Raw genomic sequence first — 19,721 nt, forward strand, 5'->3', positions numbered from 1 at the left:
ATATGTGCAATATCATTTTATAGAGTTTTCTGTAAACCAATATGAAATCAAGAGAAATGACAAAAAGTACAGTGATCAAAACATATAGACACCAAAATAGAGCAATGATACATTAAATGCAACTAGCAGACTTCAATCTCCTAAGCCTGGAAATGTACTTGGCCTCTGTGAGGAGTGGAACCCAGAGCTCTCTGAAAACACCTGTGGTACTATGCAAACAAATAAACAAGACCATTTTCAAATAGTATACACCTATCACTGTTTAATAAGTTACCCAAAAGCCCATGAAAACAGTGCAGAGCTAGGACTGAAACTCGTAGATCGAATTTCAACAAAATAATCAAAAGACTAGACTTTTCTTCATCATTTGTCCTACTGCGAAATAAACCCCAATATGAAATCTAATAAAAGACCACACTTGTATCGGTGTTTGTGATAATGTAATCTCTGAATATCAAATATGAAGGTCAGAAATTAGCAAGGGTCACACAATCTCTTACAGGTGTGTGCCGGTTATATGGGTTTGTACAAGACCTTGGAGCCTGGATAAAATTATTTCATTAGAACTGTTACAATTTTCTGGCCCATAGGGTGGATCAATGGTAAGTACGCCTGCCACACACAGTGTTCTTCCACTTTCTGTTACAGGGATGTGGTTTTCTTCCAACCATGTTTTCAAGCTGTCCTTCCTGTTTTCTAAATAATCCCGACTGTAAGTCTTGCTTTCCACTGGCATGAACAGATGTACAAGTTTTTCCTTCTGTTCATCGTTGCATTCGTTTAGAATTTCCACACTCTGAACAGCATGTCCCATAATTGCTCTGATGGACACTTTACCATCTTCTAGAAAGTTGGCCAGGACAATGCTACAAAAGAAAAGAATGGGACAGGTTGACACAGGCAACAACAATAATATCAAAGTTCATAACATTCAAATGTATGACAAACAATTCCTTGACTCAACTCAAATTCCTCACTCATCCCACCCTGGAGAAATCCAAAGACAGAAATGAATGTGCAAAGTGAACCACGGAAATGTATCCAATAAAACAGAAATACAGTTAGGTTTCCCAATAATTATCATAAGACAAGCGTTGCAATTTTGGTTGAGGTTTTCAATATAGATGGAATAAGAGAATTACACATGCTTATTTATTTATTTATTTATTTATTTATGTGGTTTATAGAGCGCACAGCTACCCCCGAAGGGGTGTCCCGGCGCTAGAACCTGAGCCTCCAGGGGAGAAAAAGGAGCATAGAGCATGGCGAAACAGTGGGGAAATCAAAGTCCGGAAAAGAGCCAGGTTTTGAGTTTGGCTCGGAAGATGGATTCGGAGGGACAGAATCTCAGATCGATTGGCAGAGTGTTCCACAGTTTTGCCGCAATGACACTGAACCCTCTGCCACCCATTCTAGATAGTCTAAAACGGGGGGAGATCAGGAGGCGGCGGTCATTGGATCTCAAGGATCTGATGGAGCGAGATATCGAGACACGTTTTTTCAGGTAGTTGGGACCGAGGTCGTTGACGGCTCGGTAGGTAAGGGTAAGGATCTTAAACTGAATACGACTAGCCACTGGTAGCCAGTGGAGTTCCTTACGATACGCGGATACAGATTGGCGGTAGGGGATATTACCAATCAATCTGGCCGCCGCATTTTGGACAATCTGTAGCCGGTCTAACAGATACTGGGGGGCACCAGCATATAGGCTGTTAGCATAGTCCAGGTGGGACGTGATGAGGGCTTGGGTAACTGTACGGCGGGAATCCAGAGGGAGATAGGGGAGAATTTTTTTGATCATGCGCAACTTCAGGAAGCAGGCAGAGGTCACTTTATTGATCTGAGTTTTGCATGAGAGAGAGTCATCAAACTGGAAACCCAGGTTTCGAGCAGAGTGAACGGGAGAGGGCGCGGGATCAAGTGCCGTGGGCCACCACCAGGAGGAGGGGATGGGAGCTTTCTGATTGAAAAATAGTACCTCCGTTTTGTCTGCATTTAGTCTGAGGTGGTTAGCAGTCATCCAGACACTGATATTGTTAAGGCACTGGCGGAAGTTGGAGAGTGCGGAGTCCGAGTGGTCTCTGAAGGAAAACACCAGCTGAGTATCATCAGCATAGGAGACCACCCTGACTCCGTAGGACTCTACAACGTCGGCCAGTGGGGCAAGATAAACGTTGAAGAACAGAGGGCTGAGGGCGGAACCCTGTGGCACACCGCATGACAGGGGTTTTTCCTCCGACTTGAAAGGCCGTAGCAGTACCCTCTGACTTCTACCCGAGAGGAAGGACTCGATCCAGCTGAAAGCTGTGCCGCCAATGCCAATCTGTTTGAGTCGGTCAAGGAGGATGGGGTGGGAGACCGTATCGAAAGCTGCAGACAGGTCGAGGAGGACCAGCATGGCCTCCTCGCCCCTGTCCACGCATTCCCGAATAGTTTCCGATACCTCCAACAGTGCCGTCTCAGTGCTGAATCCAGCTCTAAATCCAGATTGTGATTCGTGCAGTAGAGAGTGGTTTTCCAGATATTCCGTGAGTTGCAACTGCACGGCTTTTTCCAGGACCTTTGCAGGTTTGGGGAGAAGGGAGATGGGGCGGTAGTTGGCGAAGACAGTGGGATCTGCATCCGCTTTTTTTAGGATAGGAATCACCAAGGCCTCCTTCCAAGTGGTAGGGAAGAGGCCATGGTGAAGGGAGGCGTTCCAGATGGAGAGGAAGGAGCAGGCTAGCGAAGGCGCCAGTTCTCCCATGAGTTTCGCAGGGATAGGGTCAGATGGGGCGCCGGATTTGCAATGTGTCAGTAACCTAATAGCATCGTCCCGGTTGAGTATATTGAAAGAGAGAAAGGACGGGGAATCTGGGGGACTAGTGGGGGTAGGCAGGGGGGCTGGCCCTTTAGGAAAGGAGACACAGAGTTTGTTTATTTTTTCAAGGAAGTAGTGTGAAAGTCCCTCGCATAGAGCCTGACTCGCAGTGTTCTGAGTGGCCCTGGCCGGCGGATTAATGAAGTCTTTAACAATGGTGAAGAGTGTTTTAGACGAGTTTTTGGCCTTGGTAATTTGAAAAGAAAAATGATCTTTCATAGCCATTTTTTTTTTTTGAGGAATGTTTTCAGGGCAGACCTATAAGAAAATTTGGCTTCAGGGTCGTAATTTAGTCTCCACTTACGTTCGAGTGCTTTGCATCTGCTTTTCTCCTCACGGAGGGAGGTGGAGAACCAGGGGGCGGAGGGTCGCAATCTAGTGGAGGTAATGACTTTCTGGGGAGCAATGGAGTCAATAGCATTGACAAGGGCAGCATTTAGCCTAGAGACGTTTCCATCTATATCAGAGGAGAGGTGCTCCGTCTGGAAGTGGAATACCGGGTCCAAGGTGGCACATGTAACCTTGTGCCACTTTCTTCCCAACTCCTTCCTCGGGGCCAGGGGGGCAGTATTCCGTCCGAGGGCAAGAGAGAAGGGGATGAGATAATGGTCGGACCAGGTGAGGGGGAGGGGTGGGAGGACAGTGGTAGTGGAAAAGTTGGCGAATATGAGGTCCAAGGTGTGCCCAGCCACATGTGTAGGACCTACGACTAATTGTTTGAGGTTCAGGCTTTCCATAGTTTCCAACAGATTGTTCGCCTTCACGCAGAGAGGATTGTCTACGTGGAGGTTAAAATCACCTAGGACTAGAAAATATTGGTGTTTGAGGGATAGATCAGCCAGTTGGTGGGAGAGGGCAGTGAGAGAAGGGGAGGTGGCGGTAGGGGGGTTATAAACTAATGTGCCGGCCAGTATAACTGCCGCGGAGTCAGATATAGAGAAGTACATGGCTTCAATTATACCAATATTAGTAAGTTTAGTAAAGGTCAGCTGGAGATAGGATTTGAGGATGACGGCTAGACCGCCTCCAGATTTACTACCAGCCCGGTTCATGCAATTTATATTGTATCCTGGGGGGATGGCCAGATAGATGTCCGGAGAGGAGGAATCAGTGATCCAGGACTCAGTAAGGAATAGAATATCCCATTCTTCTGAGGAGATAGACATCCAGATGTCATTGGCATGACGAGGGAGAGAGCGGCAATTGATCAAGCCAGCTTTCAGAGTCCGGCAATTAGAGGGGGGGAGCTGCGGTGGGGGACGAGGCGGTAGGCAGGGTTGGTAGGACGGTAGAGTGAAGTTACATTGCGGGCAATAGAAAGGAGCAGACTCTAAGTGGTTTGGGATGCAACGGATGATAGCCGGGCAAGGGGAGGGGTTTAGTAGGTGTAGTTGAGTGTTGGTCCAACACGTACGAGTAGAGTCAGTAGAAAAGACAGGGGGTCTGGCCCTGGGCCCAGTCCAGGCCCGGACGGGCCCAGACGGGCTTGCCTTAGGCGCGCCTTCGGCACGCTGACGGCGCGCCCGCTGCGCCCGTCCGCTGCGCTTCCTAGCGAGACACATGAGTTATGTCTGTGAGAGAGGGCGTCATGGGGGCGTGGCCAGCTGAGGTGGGCGTGTCGGACCTGGCGCCTCGCCCTCAGTAATGGCGAAATGAGGATTCGTTGCAGCGCTAAATCCGCTGTTCAAGTGCAAGGGATGAGTGATTTAAAAGAACAAAGTATCACACAGAAAAGTTTTTAAAATTACAGGCTCACTCCCGGCTTCCGCCTCAGGAGACTCGCGATTTAAAGTGACGCGCTTTCTATCTGCGCGCACTTATATGATCGAGTAAGGGGGCGTGGCCAGCTGAGGAAGGCGTGTCGGACCTGGCGCCTCGCCCTCAGTAATGGCGAAATGAGGATTCGTTGCAGCGCTAAATCCGCTGTTCAAGTGCAAGGGATGAGTGATTTAAAAGAACAAAGTATCACACAGAAAAGTTTTTAAAATTACAGGCTCACTCCCGGCTTCCGCCTCAGGAGACTCACGATTTAAAGTGACGCGCTTTCTAGCTGCGCGCACTTATATGATCGAGTAAGGGGGCGTGGCCAGCTGAGGTGGGCGTGTCGGACCTGGCGCCTCGCCCTCAGTAATGGCGAAATGAGGATTCGTTGCAGCGCTAAATCCGCTGTTCAAGTGCAAGGGATGAGTGATTTAAAAGAACAAAGTATCACACAGAAAAGTTTTTAAAATTACAGGCTCACTCCCGGCTTCCGCCTCAGGAGACTCACGATTTAAAGTGACGCGCTTTCTAGCTGCGCGCACTTATATGATCGAGTAAGGGGGCGTGGCCAGATGAGGTGGGCGTGTCGGACCTGGCGCCTCGCCCTCAGTAATGGCGAAAGGAGGATTCGTTGCAGCGCTAAATCCGCTGTTCAAGTGCAAGGGATGAGTGATTTAAAAGAACAAAGTATCACACAGAAAAGTTTTTAAAATTACAGGCTCACTCCCGGCTTCCGCCTCAGGAGACTCACGATTTAAAGTGACGCGCTTTCTAGCTGCGCGCACTTATATGATCGAGTAAGGGGGCGTGGCCAGCTGAGGTGGGCGTGTCGGACCTGGCGCCTCGCCCTCAGTAATGGCGAAATGAGGATTCGTTGCAGCGCTAAATCCGCTGTTCAAGTGCAAGGGATGAGTGATTTAAAAGAACAAAGTATCACACAGAAAAGTTTTTAAAATTACAGGCTCACTCCCGGCTTCCGCCTCAGGAGACTCACGATTTAAAGTGACGCGCTTTCTAGCTGTGCGCACTTATATGATCGAGTAAGGGGGCGTGGCCAGCTGAGGTGGGCGTGTCGGACCTGGCGCCTCGCCCTCAGTAATGGCGAAAGGAGGATTCGTTGCAGCGCTAAATCCGCTGTTCAAGTGCAAGGGATGAGTGATTTAAAAGAACAAAGTATCACACAGAAAAGTTTTTAAAATTACAGGCTCACTCCCGGCTTCCGCCTCAGGAGACTCACGATTTAAAGTGACGCGCTTTCTAGCTGCGCGCACTTATATGATCGAGTAAGGGGGCGTGGCCAGCAGAGGTGGGCGTGTCGGACCTGGCGCCTCGCCCTCAGTAATGGCGAAATGAGGATTCGTTGCAGCGCTAAATCCGCTGTTCAAGTGCAAGGGATGAGTGATTTAAAAGAACAAAGTATCACACAGAAAAGTTTTTAAAATTACAGGCTCACTCCCGGCTTCCGCCTCAGGAGACTCACGATTTAAAGTGACGCGCTTTCTAGCTGCGCGCACTTATATGATCGAGTAAGGGGGCGTGGCCAGCTGAGGTGGGCGTGTCGGACCTGGCGCCTCGCCCTCAGTAATGGCGAAATGAGGATTCGTTGCAGCGCTAAATCCGCTGTTCAAGTGCAAGGGATGAGTGATTTAAAAGAACAAAGTATCACACAGAAAAGTTTTTAAAATTACAGGCTCACTCCCGGCTTCCGCCTCAGGAGACTCACGATTTAAAGTGACGCGCTTTCTAGCTGCGCGCACTTATATGATCGAGTAAGGGGGCGTGGCCAGCTGAGGTGGGCGTGTCGGACCTGGCGCCTCGCCCTCAGTAATTGCGAAAGGAGGATTCGTTGCAGCGCTAAATCCGCTGTTCAAGTGCAAGGGATGAGTGATTTAAAAGAACAAAGTATCACACAGAAAAGTTTTTAAAATTACAGGCTCACTCCCGGCTTCCGCCTCAGGAGACTCACGATTTAAAGTGACGCGCTTTCTAGCTGCGCGCACTTATATGATCGAGTAAGGGGGCGTGGCCAGCTGAGGTGGGCGTGTCGGACCTGGCGCCTCGCCCTCAGTAATGGCGAAATGAGGATTCGTTGCAGCGCTAAATCCGCTGTTCAAGTGCAAGGGATGAGTGATTTAAAAGAACAAAGTATCACACAGAAAAGTTTTTAAAATTACAGGCTCACTCCCGGCTTCCGCCTCAGGAGACTCACGATTTAAAGTGACGCGCTTTCTAGCTGCGCGCACTTATATGATCGAGTAAGGGGGCGTGGCCAGCTGAGGTGGGCGTGTCGGACCTGGCGCCTCGCCCTCAGTAATGGCGAAATGAGGATTCGTTGCAGCGCTAAATCCGCTGTTCAAGTGCAAGGGATGAGTGATTTAAAAGAACAAAGTATCACACAGAAAAGTTTTTAAAATTACAGGCTCACTCCCGGCTTCCGCCTCAGGAGACTCACGATTTAAAGTGACGCGCTTTCTATCTGCGCGCACTTATATGATCGAGTAAGGGGGCGTGGCCAGCTGAGGTGGGCGTGTCGGACCTGGCGCCTCGCCCTCAGTAATGGCGAAATGAGGATTCGTTGCAGCGCTAAATCCGCTGTTCAAGTGCAAGGGATGAGTGATTTAAAAGAACAAAGTATCACACAGAAAAGTTTTTAAAATTACAGGCTCACTCCCGGCTTCCGCCTCAGGAGACTCACGATTTAAAGTGACGCGCTTTCTAGCTGCGCGCACTTATATGATCGAGTAAGGGGGCGTGGCCAGCTGAGGTGGGCGTGTCGGACCTGGCGCCTCGCCCTCAGTAATGGCGAAATGAGGATTCGTTGCAGCGCTAAATCCGCTGTTCAAGTGCAAGGGATGAGTGATTTAAAAGAACAAAGTATCACACAGAAAAGTTTTTAAAATTACAGGCTCACTCCCGGCTTCCGCCTCAGGAGACTCACGATTTAAAGTGACGCGCTTTCTAGCTGCGCGCACTTATATGATCGAGTAAGGGGGCGTGGCCAGCTGAGGTGGGCGTGTCGGACCTGGCGCCTCGCCCTCAGTAATGGCGAAAGGAGGATTCGTTGCAGCGCTAAATCCGCTGTTCAAGTGCAAGGGATGAGTGATTTAAAAGAACAAAGTATCACACAGAAAAGTTTTTAAAATTACAGGCTCACTCCCGGCTTCCGCCTCAGGAGACTCACGATTTAAAGTGACGCGCTTTCTAGCTGCGCGCACTTATATGATCGAGTAAGGGGGCGTGGCCAGCAGAGGTGGGCGTGTCGGACCTGGCGCCTCGCCCTCAGTAATGGCGAAATGAGGATTCGTTGCAGCGCTAAATCCGCTGTTCAAGTGCAAGGGATGAGTGATTTAAAAGAACAAAGTATCACACAGAAAAGTTTTTAAAATTACAGGCTCACTCCCGGCTTCCGCCTCAGGAGACTCACGATTTAAAGTGATGCGCTTTCTAGCTGCGCGCACTTATATGATCGAGTAAGGGGGCGTGGCCAGCTGAGGTGGGCGTGTCGGACCTGGCGCCTCGCCCTCAGTAATGGCGAAATGAGGATTCGTTGCAGCGCTAAATCCGCTGTTCAAGTGCAAGGGATGAGTGATTTAAAAGAACAAAGTATCACACAGAAAAGTTTTTAAAATTACAGGCTCACTCCCGGCTTCCGCCTCAGGAGACTCACGATTTAAAGTGACGCGCTTTCTAGCTGCGCGCACTTATATGATCGAGTAAGGGGGCGTGGCCAGCTGAGGTGGGCGTGTCGGACCTGGCGCCTCGCCCTCAGTAATGGCGAAATGAGGATTCGTTGCAGCGCTAAATCCGCTGTTCAAGTGCAAGGGATGAGTGATTTAAAAGAACAAAGTATCACACAGAAAAGTTTTTAAAATTACAGGCTCACTCCCGGCTTCCGCCTCAGGAGACTCACGATTTAAAGTGACGCGCTTTCTAGCTGCGCGCACTTATATGATCGAGTAAGGGGGCGTGGCCAGCTGAGGTGGGCGTGTCGGACCTGGCGCCTCGCCCTCAGTAATTGCGAAAGGAGGATTCGTTGCAGCGCTAAATCCGCTGTTCAAGTGCAAGGGATGAGTGATTTAAAAGAACAAAGTATCACACAGAAAAGTTTTTAAAATTACAGGCTCACTCCCGGCTTCCGCCTCAGGAGACTCACGATTTAAAGTGACGCGCTTTCTAGCTGCGCGCACTTATATGATCGAGTAAGGGGGCGTGGCCAGCTGAGGTGGGCGTGTCGGACCTGGCGCCTCGCCCTCAGTAATGGCGAAATGAGGATTCGTTGCAGCGCTAAATCCGCTGTTCAAGTGCAAGGGATGAGTGATTTAAAAGAACAAAGTATCACACAGAAAAGTTTTTAAAATTACAGGCTCACTCCCGGCTTCCGCCTCAGGAGACTCACGATTTAAAGTGACGCGCTTTCTAGCTGCGCGCACTTATATGATCGAGTAAGGGGGCGTGGCCAGCTGAGGTGGGCGTGTCGGACCTGGCGCCTCGCCCTCAGTAATGGCGAAATGAGGATTCGTTGCAGCGCTAAATCCGCTGTTCAAGTGCAAGGGATGAGTGATTTAAAAGAACAAAGTATCACACAGAAAAGTTTTTAAAATTACAGGCTCACTCCCGGCTTCCGCCTCAGGAGACTCACGATTTAAAGTGACGCGCTTTCTATCTGCGCGCACTTATATGATCGAGTAAGGGGGCGTGGCCAGCTGAGGTGGGCGTGTCGGACCTGGCGCCTCGCCCTCAGTAATGGCGAAATGAGGATTCGTTGCAGCGCTAAATCCGCTGTTCAAGTGCAAGGGATGAGTGATTTAAAAGAACAAAGTATCACACAGAAAAGTTTTTAAAATTACAGGCTCACTCCCGGCTTCCGCCTCAGGAGACTCACGATTTAAAGTGACGCGCTTTCTAGCTGCGCGCACTTATATGATCGAGTAAGGGGGCGTGGCCAGCTGAGGTGGGCGTGTCGGACCTGGCGCCTCGCCCTCAGTAATGGCGAAATGAGGATTCGTTGCAGCGCTAAATCCGCTGTTCAAGTGCAAGGGATGAGTGATTTAAAAGAACAAAGTATCACACAGAAAAGTTTTTAAAATTACAGGCTCACTCCCGGCTTCCGCCTCAGGAGACTCACGATTTAAAGTGACGCGCTTTCTAGCTGCGCGCACTTATATGATCGAGTAAGGGGGCGTGGCCAGCTGAGGTGGGCGTGTCGGACCTGGCGCCTCGCCCTCAGTAATGGCGAAAGGAGGATTCGTTGCAGCGCTAAATCCGCTGTTCAAGTGCAAGGGATGAGTGATTTAAAAGAACAAAGTATCACACAGAAAAGTTTTTAAAATTACAGGCTCACTCCCGGCTTCCGCCTCAGGAGACTCACGATTTAAAGTGACGCGCTTTCTAGCTGCGCGCACTTATATGATCGAGTAAGGGGGCGTGGCCAGCAGAGGTGGGCGTGTCGGACCTGGCGCCTCGCCCTCAGTAATGGCGAAATGAGGATTCGTTGCAGCGCTAAATCCGCTGTTCAAGTGCAAGGGATGAGTGATTTAAAAGAACAAAGTATCACACAGAAAAGTTTTTAAAATTACAGGCTCACTCCCGGCTTCCGCCTCAGGAGACTCACGATTTAAAGTGATGCGCTTTCTAGCTGCGCGCACTTATATGATCGAGTAAGGGGGCGTGGCCAGCTGAGGTGGGCGTGTCGGACCTGGCGCCTCGCCCTCAGTAATGGCGAAATGAGGATTCGTTGCAGCGCTAAATCCGCTGTTCAAGTGCAAGGGATGAGTGATTTAAAAGAACAAAGTATCACACAGAAAAGTTTTTAAAATTACAGGCTCACTCCCGGCTTCCGCCTCAGGAGACTCACGATTTAAAGTGACGCGCTTTCTAGCTGCGCGCACTTATATGATCGAGTAAGGGGGCGTGGCCAGCTGAGGTGGGCGTGTCGGACCTGGCGCCTCGCCCTCAGTAATGGCGAAAGGAGGATTCGTTGCAGCGCTAAATCCGCTGTTCAAGTGCAAGGGATGAGTGATTTAAAAGAACAAAGTATCACACAGAAAAGTTTTTTAAATTACAGGCTCACTCCCGGCTTCCGCCTCAGGAGACTCACGATTTAAAGTCTAGGTGCAACCTACAAAACAGATTTTAATCTCATATATCAAACGGATTTGGACAGCTCCAAAATACACATCAGGCACCAGCTCCTTTTCCGTCCCTATTAAACGCACACTACAAGACTTAGAATTTAGGGACGCGTGGCACACATTATACCCTCAAACCAGGGATTATACCTTTTTTTCTCATGTCCACCATACATACTCCCGCCTTGACGACATTTTTATTAGTCAGAGCCTCATAGGCTCGCTACAGGAAGCCAAGGTTTCCCCCCTTGCTATTTCAGATCATTGCCCGGTCTCAATCTGCTTGAAGTGGTGTGGCACCGTGCCCACGACACCCAAGTGGTACTTCCTAATTTCCCTCACGCGAGATAGACTACTTCAAACTGAGCTGCGGTAAGCAATCACTGACTTTTTAAAATTAAATACACCTGAAGACATGTCGATTTTGAATAACTGGGATGCCTTTAAAGTAGTAATATGAGGGAAATACATTAAACTTAACTCCACCTTAAACAAACAGAGGGCAAAGGAGAGGGAGGGCCTCGAAGCAGCTCTGGAACCCAAATGAAAAAAAAGCACAAGAACAATCCTAAAAGGGGCACCCTGCCTACTTTCACAGCACTGCAGGGCAAACTTAAAGCAATCTACACCAACAGGGCAGAATATACATCACTGAAATTACGCCACCTCTTACTCCCAGGGCAACAAAATAGGTAAACACCTGGCCAGACAGCTGAGGGAGAAGCGCGAGATGGAGTAAATTGGTGGCATACAAGACGTAAAGAGCAGTATGATCCATACAGATGCGGGAAAAGCTGACACGTTTGGGGGCTTTTATAAGGCTCTGTACACTGAGGAACCACGGGACATAGAGCAGCAAGCCAGATATCTTCAAACATTACAACTTCCCCAGATCTCCCGGGACTGGAACAATAGGCTTACGGCTCCCATAACCTCAGAAGAGGTGGGCGACACCATTGAGGCACTCAAACTCTATAAGGCCCCAGGTCCCGACAGACTCACGACACACTTTTACAAGACCTTTGCACCAGACCTAATACCGCACCGTGTGCAGCTTTTTAACACAATGGCAGAGGAGGGTGGAATTACCCCGTCGATGGCAGAAGCAGTGATTACGGACATAACTAAACCGGGGAAAATGTCCATTTGTGCTCCTCATACCACCCCATTGCTCTTTTGAATCTGTATGTGAGGCTTTATTTGGCTATTCTAGCAGTTAAATGATCGATGCCTGACTTAATTCACCCTGGCCAGTCCGGCTACATAAAGGCCCAGCAGACCCATGATAACATCCGGCGGACAGTGCACCTCATCGAGAAAGCTACAAAATGTAAGATATTGGGGGTTCTCGTGGGGCTGGATGCTGAGAAGGCCTTTGACAGTGTGGATTGGGCGTTCCGTTTTAATACCCTTACACATTTCGGCTTCGCAGATAAATGTATTAATATGGTTAGGGCTACATGCAGCCCCATTCTAGGGTACAGGTAAATGGGTCTCTCTCTGCTCCTTTCCTCCTCACGAGAGGGACGAGACAGGGGTGCCCCTTGTCGCCTCCGTTGTTCGCCCTCAGCATCAAACCCTTAGCGATGTCCATTCGGGAGTCACAGGCGATTAAAGGTATACCTTTTTGCAGGGAGTTTTCCACAAAATCTCGCTTTTTGCAGACGACGTGCTACTGTCCCTAGGGGAACCTGCCCTCTCCCTCCCAGCACTGCAATTTGAATTGACCAGGTTTGAAGCGGTAGTAGGATTTAAAGTTAATCTGAATAAATCTTACATACTTAACCTCACGGTCCCACAGAAGGCCAGGACATTGCAGGCATACTCCCCACTCCAATGGACTCCACAATCTTTGCAGTACCTAGGGATACAAAGACACCACGCGTAGAAGGGCTATACAAAGCTAACTTTCCGCCATCCCTCACCCAACTCCCAAATTATCTTAAGGGTTTGAAACCGCTTCTTATTTCATGGCTCGGTCACATACACGCGGTCAAAATGACAGTACTTCCCAAACTTCTATATCTATTTCAAGCACTACCTATTGAACTCGATAAGAGACTTCCTCCCTAGGATTAAATCCTTGATCACTCAGTTTATCTGGCAAGGGGGGAGGACAAGACTATCCTTTTCAACCCTGAGGCGGCCTAGAGCAGAGGGTGGAGTGGGTTTGCCGGAATTCGGCCTTTATTATAATGCTACCCAACTACGCATAGTAGCGGAATGGTACAAACGGGAATCGGAGAAACACTGGCTCCACATGGACCGTGCCATTGTGAGAGAACGCACGTGGACAACATTCCCCTCACCAAACACACCAATACATTTCACTCCAGCCTGCCCTCCGGCACTCCAAGAGGGACCCTTTACCCCCTGGAAAAAGGGGGGCTGCTTAGCCCTATCCCACCTTTTCCACAACCATGATATCCTCAGTTTCGGGAGTTCCAGTTAGACCAAGCTGAACACTTCCACTACCTACAGCTCAAGCACTGGGCTCTTACCCCAAACAACCGTGTCGCGGCCTTGAGAGAGAAAACAGTGTTTGAAAAGTTTGTGCTGAGGGTGGGCTCCATGAGAGGGGTCATTTCTTTCCTATACAACCTTCTACTCTCCTCCACATACTCCCCACATCCTCGATACATGGCAATGTGGGAGGGGTATTGCGAAGAACCATACTCGATGAGGAGTGGGCCGGGCTGTGATCAGATATTACAAAATGTAATCACTCCTTGGAACACCTTAAAACACTGATGGATTGGTACCTATACCTCACAAGACTCAAGAGACTATTCCTGAATACTTCAGATCAATGTTGGAGGGGCTGTGGGTTGATTGGTGACTTTCAGCATATTTGGTGGGACTGCCCCACAATCAAACCCTCCTGGGAGGAACTTTTAGCACAAATAAAATGTATGCTGGGCTATCTATGGAGGGCACCCTCTTGGGCCTTAGAGACCCGTCGTTCGAACATCAAACTAAAGCTGCGAAGGCCATTATGTGGACATGCATACGAGCCGTGAAGGTAACGATAGCGGCAGCCTGGAAGAAAAGGGAAGCTCACTCCCTCTCTCTTTGGCACTCACGACTGTGGAAACTGTTGTGTCTGGAGAGGATGACTGATATCTTCTGGGATGATTATAAAAGTTTTTAATTTAAATGGGGACCGCTGGTCGCCTTCCTCACAAAGGGGTTGCCCTTGGCAATGTGTCCACCCACGGTTAGGGACATGCACCTATTTCAATTTTAATGACCCCACAAATGACTAGGAAGTAGAGGACACCATGATGCGCCACCGCCATCACCACCACCACCTACATTGTTTGTTGGGATGGGGTGGGTTCTTTTCCTCTCCCCTGCCTTTTATTTTCTTTTTCTCTTTCTCCTTTTCTATCTTTGGGGACTCCTTTCCGGTTGGAAGAGTCAAAGTTAAACCCTGTAACAAAAGAAATACCGTGTTGAGCGCTTATTTCTTTAGTATGCGGAATGCCCAATGCCTGAATAACATAGGGCACTGTACTTACCACCGGCGGACCATCACTAAGACAGGCATGGGCCTCTGTCATATTTGTAAGTTCAACTATGATGTAATTCCTATACCGTACTTTCTACAATTGCCTTGCAAATTCCTATACTGATAGGCAATGAAACATATGATAAAATGTTAATAAACAGATGTTTGGAGAAAAAACAAAAAAGGTTTGACCACAGCTTTGAACGATTTGCGGAATGGAATTCTGCGGTTAAATCCATAAAAGACAAATACATAGGGCATTGTCTGGCCACAGTATACTTCCCTATATTCAAGGTCAAATTTATACACTGCTCGATGATCCCGACCAGACTTTCGAATCCATATTGGCAAGGGTAAAGAATGTGCTTTTTCTCTGTCCATCCTTAATCCTATTGTACAGACCGCTTCCTAATCTTTTTAATATGGAGTCTATTAAGGAAATGGGCCTTTGACAACCTGGTTTCATGCGGTCACCCTTTTTAGGTCTCGCGACCTATCGATGCGCGCAAGCGCATCGAGCGGAGCGAGAATTCAAGTAGCCAAAATCCTCATGAAACCACCAGCTTTTTGCTGGCGTTTTGATGAAGTTCACGTGAACCACGTGATCAAACACGAACGCGCATCAGCCTCCCTCCCTCCTAACTGCATTTGCCGCACAGCACATCAAAGGGCTTCGCCCAGCGTGCGCTCTGCGGCTTCTCCTCCCCTAATTAGTCATTTTCGCCGCTCCCCTGCCCGCCGTGTGGCATTTCTCCTCCCCCCTCCCCTTCTCTGCCTTCCTTTCCCGGCGCACGCATTTGTTGACATTTCTTTCGCTGCTTTGAACTCCACTCCAGCACATGCTGTGCTTGTTCTTAGAGTTTCATGTTGCCTTACTGCATCTTTATTGATGATGTTGATTCCCTCTTAATACAAATTTTACCGTAATCTCCTCTCGTTATTCTGGGTGACTTCAACCTTAATGCTGACAGTCACACATGTTTTACCCTTATTATTTATTTTTTTGTTTGCCTCGGCTCGTGTATCCGCATGGCGCCCGCTTCAGGATGCTGTGCTTCAAGGTTTTAACCACATTTGCATTTCACAACTAGTAGTATGTGTTTCGATGTGTAAACAAAATTTGTGGCTTTTGTTTTCTCAGCACGGCGCTTGCTTCACGGACATCGCGATTCATGTTCTGTTTCACCACCACAGCAGAGTGTTGAAATGTGAGCTCCCAGCTCGGCAGATAATTGTTCCCTGTCTGCCCTCTGCCCCCTTCTCCACACACAAGCTGGCCCGTCCTACATCACTGAAACAAAATGAACACCAGCATTCCTTACCCTTCAGACAACCACGGTTCCGATTTCCGAATTCTGTTGTTTCGAAGTTAATCTATGCAATAAAAGAGGCACCTTTTTTTATCCCTTTAGATATCCCTGGCACTTCACATTCTCCTGCTTAGTCTTTGTTGGAGCGCTGACCGCTCTGATCATGTGAGTGATTTCTACCCGTGATTACAACCTTGTGTGGAAAATGGCCGTGTTTATTCAACTAATCATGTGTGTGAAGCTGTAATTCTCACTCACTAACACTATATTTGTAAGTAGTCACAGTCCGACACTGCTAGCAAAACATCTGCAGTCCATTAAATGAGAAACACATCCCAAATGGAGCTTGGCTTTTGTGTATTTTAAGCACAATGCCTTACACAATCTGAAAGTTATGTGTGTGCCTCACAGGACATGATTAAAATGACCTTATGGTTAAAACAATCGGAACGTCAGACAGAGGAGATAATACAGATGCAAAACAAAAGTCAAATGAATTCCAATACATTTAAAAACAACTCCAAGAATGAGTGTGGACTACATTATATGTGTAACCTAATATTAAGAAGCTATTGCCGGACGTGTGCAAGTGTTGCCCTCATGCTCGAGACACCTTGCATGTGCTATTTTTTATTTGTATTTTGTAAGTACTGATGTAGTGCGTCATGGCTCAGGAGTGTCAAATCGCTTTACATAAGCAAAGGCGCCCTAATGAGCCTGGCCCTGGCCTATGACCTCATACAAGGCTTTGTAGCTTTGAACAGCACTTCGATCAGTAGATAAAACAAGCATTGGCATTGCCAATAGGTCTTATAAGTATTTAGTTTTGCAGCACAATATCCTTGTTGCACCAAGGATATTGTGCTGCAAAACTAAATACTTATAAGGTCTCACAAGCGAGACCTATTGGCTATGCCAATGCTTGTTGAAGATAGGCACTATAACAGAGGTTGACTATGAGGTCGGCAATGGGGAGTGAACAAGGCTATTCTGCCACCTTCCCCATAGAAGGGTGAAAGTGCCTTCAAGGGAATTTGTTTACATAAACTTTAAGTTATTTGAACCAAAATTGGAGGGATAAACAAATAGTCCCTGTGTGGATTAAATCTTTCTATGAATACAACAACTCACATAACATAAAACAAATCAAAACTGCATCAAAACACAAAGACTAACAAGGTGTATAGACAAAAGGTTTTTATCAAAAAATAATTGAATCAATATATACAGTAAAACAAAGGTCTGAAGGTCTATAAATGATAAAGATATATAACACAACAGAACCTAAGAACACCTATCCAATACAGTACAATAAATGATACAAAAGGAAGAGGTGAAGGTCGACGTTTCGGTCTCTTTAAAAAATACTTTTTGAGACCATCTTCAGGACTGGAGTCAATAAAAACTGTATAATGACCAACCGTAACCTGAAACATAAATGTTCTAAGTTACAAACAGTTCATAGATCAGTTACTCTTATCCATAACACCTTGAACATTCAACATTTAATCTTACAAATTAAACACACTATACATATAACATACTATTACACATTACAACGAATACTATCAAATGATTACAAGAAACACTTAAACACGAATCAAATTATAATTTGAATGTTCAAGGTGTTATGGATAAGAGTAACTGATCTATGAACTGTTTGTAACTTAGAACATTTATGTTTCAGGTTACGGTTGGTCATTATACAGTTTTTATTGACTCCAGTCCTGAAGATGGTCTCAAAAAGTATTTTTTAAAGAGACCGAAACGTCGACCTTCACCTCTTCCTTTTGTATCATTTATTGTACTGTATTGGATAGGTGTTCTTAGGTTCTGTTGTGTTATATATCTTTATCATTTATAGACCTTCAGACCTTTGTTTTACTGTATATATTGATTCAATTATTTTTTGATAAAAACCTTTTGTCTATACACCTTGTTAGTCTTTGTGTTTTGATGCAGTTTTGATTTGTTTTATGTTATGTGAGTTGTTGTATTCATAGAAAGATTTAATCCACACAGGGACTATTTGTTTATCCCTCCAATTTTGGTTCAAATAACTTAAAGTTTATGTAAACAAATTCCCTTGAAGGCACTTTCACCCTTCTATCATTATCTCCCAAGCCCTCAAGGGTATTCTGGGTCGCTCACTGTTTGTAATCACCTTCCCCATAGGACTTTGCTATATGTCGTTTGGGAAGATGCCGGACCTCCTGTGCTGCTAAGTCATTATATACCGCGAGCTGGGAATGTATAGTACTCGAGGTGCAATGGTCAGGGTCAGCCTCGTACTGGGTCTCCAGGATGCATATGGAGATGCGTATGGAGCTTTCCATGGTATGTAACTGAGTGTGCAAGGCTTGTAACACCCCAGCCGGCATGTGCTGATTCATATCCCCCTAATAGCAACTTTAAATTCCTCCCATAGGACATCCGCTCCCCCCACAGATCCTGCATTGTTCTCAAAGTACTCGAGAATAGACGTCCGCAGATCATTTCCGAATACCTGATCATGCAATGCGGTGGATTGAAATCACCAAGTGAACGGGGAGGGATGTGTGTCGCTATTCCCACCACTAATTTCACTGGTGCATGGTCCGACAGAGTCTGGGCATGTATTGCACCGTAAATACCCCGGAGCCGACCTTTCTGATTGCCAGCCAGTAATCTAGCTGAGACCATGTCCCATGCACAGTTAAGACAAAGGTGCCTACACAACCCTCTGGATTCCTCAAGCACTACAAGTCTACTAAGCCATTATCGGTCATACCCTCCCGCAACACACAAGCTGACTGTTTGCAATGCCAGTCCCCGGTGGCAGATCTGTTCCTCTCCGGGTCCAAATATAAGTTCAGGTCCCTTTCCCAGGTGATAGCTGTGGTTTGTAGCGTGTGCAGTCTACACCATATGCGTGTGTAAAAGTTCGGGTCATCCGCATTTGGACCATAAGTAGCTAGGAGGGTGATTAGGGGGTCTTAGAGTCTGCCTTGCATTATTACAAATCGGCCTAAGACTCCGTTTCAGAGTAGGTGGGCGTAAAGTGAACACCTTTCTTTATTAGAATCGTGACCGCCCTCCTATGGAGTATGAGGAGAAGGAGGATGCCACACGTACACAGGCCCATCTACCCGTGAAGTAGGGCTATTTGTACTTGATGTCCATCGAGGTACGCCAATACCTGCCTAGTTTTCCTGGGGTTGTTCAGTCCCCACACATTCCACGTTAACTTTACTACCTGCCCTCTACTAGGAGTCATTGCAAGCTCAATCTAATCAGGGTTTCACCCTTGCCATATCTCCGCAACATAATACATGCGTATGATCAACATCTACACTGCGTAAAACAACGCAAACAAAAAGAAACAGTCCCTCCACACCCCCTTTAGCAACCCAAAACTGAGAAAGACATCAATATTCCCTAACAAAAGAAACAAACTGAGTACAATGATATCCAATTTGCATAATGTCCTTGTCTGCATGTGTAATGCTAAAGAAGCATTTGGGGTGCGCCTGCTTGGGAAACTCCAGAGGCTCCAACATCCTCTCGGTGGTCGGAGGTGGCCAGGAATGTATTACATTGGCTAAATGAAGTTGATAACTAGGGGAGCTGTCTAGAGTTGGAATGTATTTACTAGACCCAACATATCCCTCACAAGTGTAAATCTCTTTCATTTAGCTGGTGATCGCCCTTAGATATCTGAGGAGTGAAAAGATTCACCTGCATTTATTATATAGTTGACTCCGTCCCCAGATCTCCAGTGATTGCACACTTGGGGAAGCATTTCAGTCCTGTAAATGTGGGGAGCCGGCTACAGTACTGATCGTGGCATCCATATTGCTGAGTTCAGAGAGGTTACATGGTTCAGATGTCTGCTGTAGATCAGACTGCTTGGTCTTCCAGATCCGAGGCAGCCCTATCTCCGCGTGGAGATTGAAGAGTCTTCACATATGCCATGGCTGCTTTGGGTGATGTCAATATCTTCTGTGCCCCACGATGCTGCCCTTGCAATCTGGCAGGATATAACATGGCATACTTGATCCCAAGTTGTTGCAGTTTCTTTTTGACCAGGGCAAACTCTCTCCGGTTCGCCTGTACACCCACTGTGAAGTCTGGTAAAACGCTACAGAGCACCTCTGTTATTGTGTGTCATC

At 47.3% G+C, this 19,721-nt stretch overlaps 1 protein-coding gene across 3 annotated transcripts in view; it reads right to left on the reverse strand.

Annotated features, from left to right (window-relative positions):
* Positions 1 to 242: 242 nt before the first annotated feature.
* The window catches only part of GEMIN6 (gem nuclear organelle associated protein 6), a 95,126-nt gene continuing 75,647 nt past the window's right edge, over positions 243 to 19,721 (reverse strand). For all 3 annotated transcript variants that reach the window (XM_078649014.1, XM_078649013.1, XM_078649012.1), the window contains exon 3: positions 243 to 866. In XM_078649014.1, the coding sequence (XP_078505140.1) occupies positions 497 to 866 (370 nt within the window). In that variant the 3' untranslated portion in view covers positions 243 to 496. The remainder of the gene's footprint in view (positions 867 to 19,721) is intronic.

Source organism: Lissotriton helveticus, chromosome 6 (assembly GCF_964261635.1).
Source record: "Lissotriton helveticus chromosome 6, aLisHel1.1, whole genome shotgun sequence".
Taxonomy (NCBI): domain Eukaryota; kingdom Metazoa; phylum Chordata; class Amphibia; order Caudata; family Salamandridae; genus Lissotriton; species Lissotriton helveticus.